General features: G+C 46.8%; 1 protein-coding gene across 5 annotated transcripts in view; it reads right to left on the reverse strand.

Annotated features, from left to right (window-relative positions):
- Positions 1-10946, reverse strand: part of CNGB1 (cyclic nucleotide gated channel subunit beta 1) — a 28527-nt gene extending 17581 nt beyond the window's left edge. The window contains exons 1-7 of one of the 5 annotated variants that reach the window (XM_087971838.1): positions 8941-9025; positions 8527-8800; positions 7907-8027; positions 6008-6292; positions 4057-4207; positions 2252-2350; positions 150-307 (exon numbers count right to left, since the gene is read on the reverse strand). In XM_087971838.1, the coding sequence (XP_087827964.1) occupies positions 150-307; positions 2252-2350; positions 4057-4207; positions 6008-6242 (643 nt within the window). In that variant the 5' untranslated portion in view covers positions 6243-6292; positions 7907-8027; positions 8527-8800; positions 8941-9025. Of the gene's footprint in view, positions 1-149; positions 308-2251; positions 2351-4056; positions 4208-4423; positions 5072-5883; positions 5956-6007; positions 6293-7906; positions 8801-8940; positions 9026-9883 lie in introns of those variants that run through there. The other 4 variants (XM_087971839.1, XM_026690253.2, XM_087971840.1 and 1 more) reach the window with 4 other exon arrangements.
- Between the last annotated feature and the right edge of the window lie 107 nt (positions 10947-11053).

Consider the following 11053-nt stretch of genomic DNA (forward strand, 5'->3'; position numbering starts at 1 on the left):
CAAGGTTGGAGCCCCTTGGTCTTGTATGTCAACATGCTAGGGCCTGTGAGCTGAACGTTCCCCCTGCAAGCCCCAGCTGGGAGGCCGAGGCTCTCTCACCGACCCCTCGGGACACGAGACCCCGGTCCTTGCTGCCCAGATTCACTCACAGGCTGTGGGGGTCTCATCGTCAGAGGAGGCATCGGGGTCCGTCAGCTTCTCCTTGACTTTCTCGGTTCGGTCCTTGAAGAGCCGCACCAGCTCCTGCAGCCGTTCGTTGATGATGGCGCTACTCTGGCTGGCGGCTGAGCTGCCCCGCCTGGGTGAGCTGTGGAGCAACCAAGAGGAGGAATCAGGTCCTGCCTTCCCAGGGACTCTGAAGGGCTCCCCGTTCTCTACTCCGGTGGTGGGATTCATATTTTTTTTTGACTACCAGTTCTGTGGGCGAGGCTTGGTGGGCGTGACAAGGGAAAGATATACTGCAAAGTCTCCATTCCCAGCCCACTCCAGGGGGAGGAGACTATAAAACCCCCATTCCCTCCCCACCCCACTAACCTACTTTCCAGCTCCTTTCTCCTGTGCAGGGCAACAAAAGAAGACCCAGCCGATCAGCTGGCACTTGCAAGGCAGAGAAGAGGTGGGATTGGTGGGGCTAGTCAGAGGTGATACTTGCCAGTTCTCTGAACTACACAAAATTTCCGCTACCGGCTCTCCAGGACTGCTCAGAACTGGCTGAATCCCACCTCTGCTCTGCTCTCAAGATTTATTCAGTGGGTCAGAGAGCAGCTGGTCCCTTTTTGACCCACAGAAATCTGGGCAGGTTGAAAGGGCTGCCTAGAAAAGGAACCAAAATAAGGTTTCTGGTTGCGTGCATTGTGAGACCCTTCCCTGATTGGCTGGTAGAAGAAATGGGGCAAGGGGGTGATTTCTCCTGGTAAAGCTGCCCCCTCTGGCCTTGGCGGGCAGAGGGGAGAGAAGCAATTTTACAGGTCACCTTGACTTTGAATCGGCTGCTGCACCTGCAAAGCTAGGAGGTTCTACCCAGTTAAAGCAATATCTGGTCCATGTGTGTGTGTGTGTGTTTTACCTGCTGCACTGCCTCCTTTTGAGGCACAACCATTCATTCATCAGTTGGCCCCTCAGAACTGCCCCATGGATGCCTTTGACTGAGCAGCAGTGAGAGAAGGCGACACTTATCAAGTGACAAAAATAAAAGTGGGTCAGACTACACCCAGTCTTCCCATCCTCTGGTCATCCCTGGATGGGCCCCAGAATATTGACCTCTGACACCTTCCGTCAGTTTTGGTCAGGTTGGGCTTTCTGCAACACTTTCTGTAAGGTAGGAAAGATCAGTCCAGAGTAGTAGTTATGCCTTGTGCAGCATTGGCTCCACCTGAAGGGCCTTCTCTCTGCCGGTCTGCTGTTGGGCCCACCTGCCCACCTGGGCTCCCAGACTCACCTTTATTCCTTGCTTTTGAAGTGCAGCTGCTTTGCGCGGCATAGCCGAGTGGCACACGGCAGCTGCTGAAGCGACCGGGAGAGTGCAGGATTGCAGGAGGTGAGTTGGAATGCCTCTGTGCCTGCACAAAGTGCGTGTTTGGCGCATGTGCACACAAAAATGTGTGCACGCGCACAAAGCGCGCCCACCAAGCCACGCCCACCGAACCGGTGGTGAAACTTTTTGAATCCCACCACTGACGAAAATGCAGATTTACCCCGGTTAGTCCGTGCACTTCTCTACAAACTAGGCTCTCTTTCCTGGAAACTATCTAGGCCAACATATGGTTGGACATTTTGCACCCAGGAGGGACTCCATGCAATGTACCAAGAGGTTGACTATCTACAGCAGCCTTTAGTTTTCTGTGTCCATCATTGCGTAGCAACATCCTTATCTACGATGGAGGGTTTGGGGCCTTCAAGGAGATATTTTTCTGAGATTTCTGCATACTTTCCCATAGGCAGTACGAAAGTATGGTCTGTGCAGTATCAGAGTGTACCAAGGTATTCTAGATTTTGTAGATTTTCTTTTTTTCAAAAACATTATTTTTCTCCATAATTAAATAGGCTTCGGTTTTTCTGTTTCCTCTGTCAGGCCGCCTTGGCTATGAGAGTGGGGTGCTGTCCTGGCAAAAGGTTGAAGTCTGACCCAACTCCCAGCCCAGTCCTGTGTGGGCCATTGTGACGGGCCATTCATGCAGCCTCAATCAAATCTTGCAGCAATGACCTGGGAGAATTCTCCAGTCTGCCGAGGTGGGATGCTTTGGGATTATACCTGGTGGGCTCTTCCTGCGGACTGGACTGGTCTGGCCAGGCATTGACTGGGGACAGGATCAGCTCTTCCACATCTACTTCTTGGGAAGGGGATTTCCTCCTGAGGTAGGGAAAGAATTTGGAAAAACAAAGCCTCAGCACAGTACAGTCATTGTTATATAGTGTCTGTGTATTCAAAGGAATAAGATTAAAATAACCACCCAATAAATGGTGCTTTGATAGGCCAACTGGAGAAAGGTCCTCTCAATTACTCTTTCAGACTGCTGTTCCTATCCATTAATTGCATTAACCAACTAACATTGAGATCTGATGAAGTAATGAAAAAAACACATCAACAACCCAACTATGCAGAAAGAAGAAAGGAAACTTGGGGGGGATATAGTTGATTTTAGAGACAAGGTGCAGGACCCAATTTAAGTCAGTCACTGGGACCAGTTTGTTCTTGCAAGCTTTTAGACTCATGCTGGAGCCCATCTTCAGGGAACTGCTCTCTCTCTCTCTCTCTCTCTCTCTCTCTCTCTCTCTCTCTCTCACACACACACACACACACACACACACAGAAGTTGACGGCTGGCTATTAAGTCTTTGGCAGTTGTTTCCTTGTGCTGCTGTGCCCTCGGCTCCTAAGTACCTGGTAAATTAGGGATAAATCAGCACTTTGTGAGTCCACAGGAGGGATGATTTACCACCAGGCTACCAAATATTTAGAAACCGAGGGTGAAGCAGCACAAGGAAACAACAATCAGTGATTTAATAGGCAGCCATCAATACCCCAATCAACAGCGAAAAGCCACACGCAACCAAGCACCACATCAATGCCACAAATAGAACAGCCCAGTGCACACATCTTGGATATCTAAGAAGTTCCAACCTGTGGCACGAGCCTGAAAGCTCCGGTCCTGGTGATCAACTCAGATTGGATCCTGCAACATTATCCTGGGACACATATATTTGCCTTCATTTGTTAGAGACTAATGGACAAATTCAGGGCTGTGAATGAAGGAGAACTAAGAATAATTTTGCAAGAGGCATCAAAGTCTATCTTTGCCAGGACAGACAGGATGGTTGTGTAACAGTTCCAAGGCTGAAAAGCACAAGGTAAAGGGACTGCTTATACCAAGGGAAAGGCGGGGGGCGGGGGGGGGGCAGAATAATTAAACTTCTCTGGGTTCAAGAACTCATTCTATGGGGGCAGAGAAGATTTCTATATGTAAAAGCTGAGCCTGCCTGCCAAGGTCAGAAGGGCCGGGGCCTGTGGATCAGGGAGAGAAGAAACAAATGAAACATGTTAAGAAAACATGTATTAGCCGCCCATGATCATCCAGGGCTCAGCCAAGCATTTGTTGAGTTGGAGGAAGCCAAGAGTCTCAACCTCTAAACATGATTCTGTTGTCTTTGCAATGCAGTGGACAATCAGGGGTTGAGTATAATGCTGCATTCTGCTCTGTTGTCATGTCTGAAACATTTCTACTAGTCTCATCTACAGCAGAATTAAGGGTTAATTATCTGGAGACTCCTGTTTGCTGAGTCTCATTTGGAAGCCTGACATTGTCAAGCTTTACCATGGCAAGGATCCAGGTAGTTCTGCCAAGTTTAGCTGGGATCTGCTAGTTCCAAGGAAATTCTAGTCCCTGAATTTGCTGAATTGGTTCCAGAAACTCCTGACAGGAGTTGATGACTTATACAATCCGGTGAGGTTCTGGTGGGGTGGTAGAACTAGAGCACTTCTGGTTACAGAAGTGTAATTCAGGCTGAGATCCAGGTTCCAACAAAATACCAAACTCTGTATAGACACAGGCTTCATACCTCTTGGGAGCCTTTGGCGTAGGTGGCACAGCGAGGGTGTGCAAGCTCTTGGGGGCTGATGGCTGCACTTGAGAGGCGGGTATTGGCAGCCTGGAAGAGCCAGAATCCACCTTTGGAAACTTCACCATAGGGTATTTGCCTGTTGGTTGGCCTTGGGCAAGAAAGAAAAGTGAGTTATGACTATATAGGTTCTTGACCTCAAACAAATTCCAAAATGCTCAAAAACGTGGCTGTAAGTTACAATCAAAAATCTCTGGCAGCTGCCTCAGCTTTGCTCAGTTTAGTTGTTGCCCTTGTTTCTAGATTATTTTCTGAAGAAAATTCAAGTCATCTTTTGAAGGCATCAGAATTTTTATAAAATACCTACGTAACTCAACATCTATGGCAGCCAGAAAATGGAAAGAGTTGGGTTAAGAAACGTAGTGAAATCAGATGTTGCTATGATTTTCATAAGCAAGATATCCCATATGCCATTAGAAGATGCTTCTCTAGAATCTTTGGCCATGTATTTATGATTCAGTATTGCTAACTTATTATTGTTAGTTGTTATACTAGTATCACAAATTCTTATTGAAGTTCTTTCTTATTAGTTTCATTAGTTGGCCACCAATTTGAGGGCTTTTAACCACATTTTGCGAACCCCCTTGGTGGCCTGAAAATATTTTATTTCCAGATAATAGTAAAATGACTATTAAAGGCAAATAACATCTGAATCTTTACATAGATTTAATCTAGGGTTGGAGTCCCTTTCTGAAATTGATGCAATGTTTAGGTTGGTTTATTTTATTTAGGAGAAACTTCTAAATAAGGTTAAGTAAGGACACTTAACCAATGAACACCTTTCCTTCAGAAATCGTGGGTGCTCCATCATTGGATGCTGTTAAGAAGAGACCGGACAGTCACTTGTCTGGAATGGTGTAGGTTCTCCTGTTTGAGCAGGGGGCTGGACTATTCTATTTTCTATTCCATTCCATTTCTATTCCTATTCCTATTCTATTCCTTATTCTATTCTATTCTATTTTCTATTCCATTCTATTTTCCATTCCATTCCTATTCCTATTCCTATTCTATTCTATTCTATTCTATTCTATTCTATTCTATTCTATTCTATTCTATTCTATTCTATTCTATTCTATTATATTCCTATTCTATTCTGTTCTATTCCTTATTCTATTCTATTCTATTTTCTATTCCATTTCTTTCTCTATTCTATTCCTGTTCTATTCTGTTCTATTCCTTATTCTATTCTATTCTATTCTATTCTATTCTATTCTATTCTATTCTATTCTATTCATTTCTTATTTTATTCTATTCTATTTTCTATTCCATTCCATTTCTATTCCTATTCCTATTCCTATTCTATTCTATTCTATTCTATTCTATTCTATTCTATTCTATTCTATTCCTTATTCTATTCCTATTCTATTCTGTTCTATTCTGTTCTATTCCTTATTCTGTTCTATTCCTTATTCTATTCTATTCTATTCTATTCTATTCTATTCTATTCTATTCTATTCTATTCTATTCCTTATTCTATTCTATTTTCTATTCCATTCCATTCTATTCTATTTTCTATTCCATTCTATTCTCTATTCCTATTCTATTCCTATTCCTATTCCTATCCTATTCCTATTCTATTCTGTTCTGTTCTGTTCTATTCTATTCCATTCCATTCCATTCCATTCTATTTTCCATTCCATTTCTCACCAGTCTTTCCCATTGCCCACTCTCCATTTTCAGGAGTCCTGAGGGATGGATTAATCTCTTCTCATTCCTGTATCACCTTTCATGAATGCCTGACCCCAAAATTGTGTGTGTTTCTCCTACGTTTTGGAGGCGACGTATGTTGCTCCCTCTGGAAATAACGCCCTATTTGGAACTAAACCCCAAAGTGCAGGAAGGTCAGCTAGGAAAGCCGCAAGCACTAAAATCTTGGCAGGTGCTACGTTACCCCCGATGCCCAAGCGGGAAGCTTCTTCCTTCCGAAAACTGGGGTTGCTCAGGCCAGCCTTCGGTTTCCTAGGGACGAGGACGGGGATGTGGGAGGGAGGAGCGGAGCTGTGGTAGCTGGGGACATTGGGCAGCTCTTCCACGCCGGCTGAGCAGGAAAGGGAGGCATGCAGATGATGGCGCGGCTTCTTGGGCACCAGGCGAACCAGCTCCACAGCGCAGGTTGGCAGGGACATGGCGGCACTAGGGAGCCGGATGCTTCAGGGCGAGGCTGTGGGGCTGGGAACTGCAAGAAGAAACACACAACCGCCCAGTGAGGAGGAGGGGCCACATACTCCACCCCCCGGGAGGCCCTTCCCTGGGCAAGAGGGGAAGGCGGCTTCCCCTGGGAGCCAAAGGAGGCCCAGCCGATGGGGACTCTCCCCGGAGAGTGGGGCCTTGATGCCCGTACCAGTGGTGGTATTCTACCAGTTCAGCCCGGTTCTGCCAAGCCAGTAGCAGTGATAAGCAGCAGAGACCAAACCGATTCTCTGCTGTTGGGCCCACCTGCCAGGGGTGGGATTCAATTTTTTTAACAACTGGTTCTGTGGGCGTGGCTTAGTTGGTGGGTGTGGCTTGGTGGTCATGTGACTGGGTGGACGTGGCTTGGTGGTCATGTTATTGGCTGGGCATGGCCAACTCAACATTACATTGAGGCACGCATCTTCTCGCCTGGCCTCTCATGACTGTGGGGATGCTGCAATAGTCATAAGTGTGAAAATGGGTCATAAGTCACTTTTTCAGTGCCATTGTAACTTTGAATGATCACTCCACACAAGCAAAGTACCAGCAAAGGAGGGGAAAAAACTCCAGAGAAGTTCCAGAGATAGGAAGTCTAGTCCTGCCAAGAAGGTGATAAGGGTTAACGGAGAGGCAGTTTCTGTAAGCAACACCAGAATGTTTCCTTCCTGCCTTCCTTACAGGATTAGGCCAGTAAAATCTTCTAACAACCGGCTCTCCAAACTGCTTAGAATGTTAACAACTGGTTCTAGCGAATAGGTGCGAACTGGTAGAAGCCCACCCCTGCCGCCTGGGCTCCCAGACTCACCTTTATCCTCCAAATTTGAAGCGCAGCTGCTTTGCGCAGCACAGAAGAGTGCCACATGGCAGCTGCTGAAGCGACCGGGATCGTCCAGGCTTGCAGGAGGCAAGTTAGAATGCCTCTGCGCCTGTGCAAACGTCTCTGCGCCTGCCCTAAGTGCGTGTTTGATGTGGACGTGCGAAAAGCATGCCCACCAAGCCACGCCCACCGAACCGGTGGTAAAAATATTTGAATCCCACCACTGGCCCACAGGTAACTCTGGTCTGGGGCACTTCCCAAATGGAGGAGTTTAAATTCAGCACCAAAACAGCCTTTTCAGAACAGTATCTGCCATTAAAACCAGCACATGACTCTTTACATGCATCTTTGACCCCCCCCTCCAAACCACCACCACTCTCAGTGCAAAAGAAAACAAGAAAGGGGCTGAAGGCTGAACTTTGGCCAGTGCAATCTCTCAGGGTGTCACTGGTTTATGACAGCCCCTGTAGTCCTCAGAGACCAAATAATTGGGGAGGGTGGGTGGGAATATGATTGGGTTAAAAACATTGCCATGGAACAGTCTTGATTTGTAAGCAAATCCAAAATATCTGGGAATAACCATTCATTGTTATAGTTGCTTAATCATCCTTTCCAGGCCTCTCCATAGGCTGTGATCAAAAAAGCCAAGATGGCAGCCCCACACCCCACTTGCTTGTTATGTGCACCAATTGCACTGGCAGAGGGCATGGCATTTTTGACCAACCCCTGCAGGCACCCTGTCGGCTTCTGTGCACCAAATGCTGCCCTTGCACTCCCTGGAGGAGAACCCAGGTAGCCCACCTGCTGGAATCGTGGGCCTGCAAGGCCGCCCTGCAAAGACAGGGGGCAGACTGTCCTGGGAGAGATGCACGGAACCTGCAGGTGGCACCAAGGTGGCAGTAGCCGCCGCCGCTTCCTTTATCTGAAAACAAACAAACAAACAAACATTGTTCTAGAGCAGGGGTCTCCAACCTTGGCAACTTTAAGCCTGGAGGATTTCAATTCTGGGAGTTGAAGTCCTCCAGGTTTAAAGTTGCCAAGGTTGGAGGCCCCTGCTCTAGAGAACATTAACATGGAAAAGCATCCCATCACCCCAAAAGAGTAGGAGGGCTGATTTTTTTAACATATACTATAAAGATTACGGAATTAAATTTTATTCCATTGAATTATTTATCAATGTATAAAACACAATTTGCCCATCAATCAATTAAATCAATTGGCACATCAATCAATCAAATATGTGCATCTACCACTGGATCTCTACACAGCTTTTTAAAACAATAATAGAATTCTTAACAACATATTTAATTGGCTAATTATTGCATTACACTAAACAAGAATGTGGTTTGTCTAGCTTAGCCTTAGCCTGTCTTACAAATTTATCTCTCTCCCTTGGCTATAAACCATGGCTTGTGACTTACCTCTGTACCAATTCAACAAATCAGACTTAATGTGATGTTATGACCCTTATATCCAATTGGCTGTAAGACTTGAGCTAAATATGGTTTTGTGGAGATCCTTCTGTTTGAACAAAACAAAGTTAGCAGAAGATCCTCCCAGGTCTCAGTGCTAGAAAGGCATCAACCTTTCCCAAAGCCAAACAGTCTGAAGCCAAAGACTCTGAAGACCATGGACAAAATGTTCTTCAACAATGATTTGGAGTATTAATAGTAGTAGTAGTTCCTATAATATTTCCTATCATTTCAATTATAGGAAAGCTTGTTTCAGTTGAGAGTTAAGAAATATTTCCTAACAATAGCAGCAGTTTTATTATTGTGAAATAATGAGAGGATAAATAAATGAATAAACATAGAAATACATAAACAGACACCAACCTGAATTAAGGGATTTGCAATGTCTCCCCTTGCCTCAACTTTTGCTGGAGTCCGTTGTCCCAACATGCCACCATTTGACGCTTCCCTGGGACAAAAACCGAATCATCAGGATCGGATGGAAAGTCACAACGGAATCCTACAAGCCGAGGTCCTTTGGAGCTGCCTGCAGCATTCACACAGCATTCATGTTAGCCAAGACCTGCAAAGGGAGGGCACCGCAAGCCAGAACTAGGCCTGCTCCTGGCACTGCCATGAAGGTTATTTGCCTGGCTTATTAAGCTTGCAGAAGTTGCCAACCTAGCAGCCATTCAGGTGAGTTCCCTGCTCGGCACAGCATAAAGACACGGTATAAATCAAACAGATGAATCAACCAGGGTGGGGGAGACACGTTTTGCAGTTGCACATGGGAAGTTGGAGTGTGCACCAAATGCTCCCCAACCTCCTGGGTTACTTCCCAACGTAACGAAGAAGCAAGATGGGACGAGAGGAGGAGGAGGAGGAGGAGAGTCCCGAGGTCTCCTCTCTCCTCTGGGTCCCAGCAGGTGCCTTGCCTATCCGAGTGAAAGCTCAGGGATGTGGAAGGAGATTCCTTCGGGAGATCTCGAGGCCAAGACCTTCAACAAGACCTTCAACAGCTCTGTGTAGCAGCCCTTCTCACCAGGCATGTAAATTGTGCTTCCCCATCCCAGGTAGGAAGAATTCATTCATCGGAAAGGTCGGTGTAACAGAGCGAAAGGTGTGTTGTTCGTAAGAATTTTTTTTTTAAAAAAAGGCCTCCTCTTCCCCCCTTCGCTCCTTTTCCAGAATCTGGACTTAGGCAAGTACCTTTGACTCGTGAGCCTGACATCAAATGAACCCAGTTGAATTTATATCGGGAAGCATCACAGGAGAAAAAAAATAAGGCCAGAACAAGGAAGCAGCAGCTGAAGACGCACCTACTCACCTCTTTGGATCACATTCCTGCAAGGGCAGCCCCCTTCATCTCGCCCTTCCATCCACCCTCGGGATTCACTCCGTCCTTCCAAAAGGCTCCCCTGCCTGATGGCGCTACAATAATCCGCAACAGCTTCAGAGCCAGAATTTTGCCACTGTTGGCTTAACTGCCTGCCCCTCTTCCTCCTTACGGGGGATGTGTGTATGTGTGTGTGCGTGTTGCTGTGTGGGACCTGGCCTGCAGCCCAGCAGTGCTTGGGGACCGAAAGACCTGCTGTCTCCAGGAGAGCAGGGCAGTTGCTAGGAAGGAAAATGGGTTACCAGGAGGCTCCGATGGTTACTAAGCACCGTGCATCACTGCAAGCCCTCGGAAACGCCAACAGAGGCCCTTTCAGAGCGCTGCCTTTGATGTGGTGCTTTGACGACTTCCAAAACAAACGCAGGAGCAGTGCAAGGGGAGGCCTCTGGCACCTCTGCTTTTCAGCCACAATGCAACCTTCTGCTCTTTTCTTGGAAATCAAAAGGTTTAGAAAATATTTAATTTCTACGACTGCAACAAATGCCTAAAGCTGTTCTTTTAGAAGCATGATTCGTTTGAGCTCCTGGGAGGCACCGTTATTGCTTGAAGCCAAGGAATCTCTTTTCCACATCTGTTTGAGGAAGGGCGATGTGACCTCCAGAAGAAGGGCTGGTCTTCTAACTCTGAAGCAAAGCTCACTGGCACTCGGACAAACTCTCCAGGGAGAGGCCAATAAAAACAAACTTCCAGGAAATGCAGGATCGGCTACTCTGCCAGGGCCAAAACCTTCAGTCTTTGCATCACAGGCTATTTATTTATTTCATTTCTATCCCCTTTGTCTACAGGAGCTGAAGAGGGCACACATAATGCCCCTGCCCTTATTTGACCCCATGGCAGCTCTCGGGGGAAGGCGCTTGGGCTGAGAGGGCCAAAGGAAGAGCCAGATCCTGGATTGGAACAACTCAGTTCCACCCTGGGCTGAGAGGGAGGCCCGCCCCAAAGTCGCCCAACTTTAAGACTTGTGGACTTCAACTCCCAGAGTTCCTCAGCCAGCAAAGCTGTTGAAGTTGAAGTTGAAGAGTTGAAGTCCACAAGTCTTAAAAGTTGCCAAGGTTGGAGAGCCCTGGCCCAGGGAGGTTATTTGCCTGAGGGCAGCCTGGA

This window comes from Notechis scutatus, chromosome 9 (genome assembly GCF_049901735.1).
Source record: "Notechis scutatus isolate UNSWTSFEM ecotype Mainland chromosome 9, rNotScu1.2, whole genome shotgun sequence".
NCBI lineage: Eukaryota > Metazoa > Chordata > Lepidosauria > Squamata > Elapidae > Notechis > Notechis scutatus.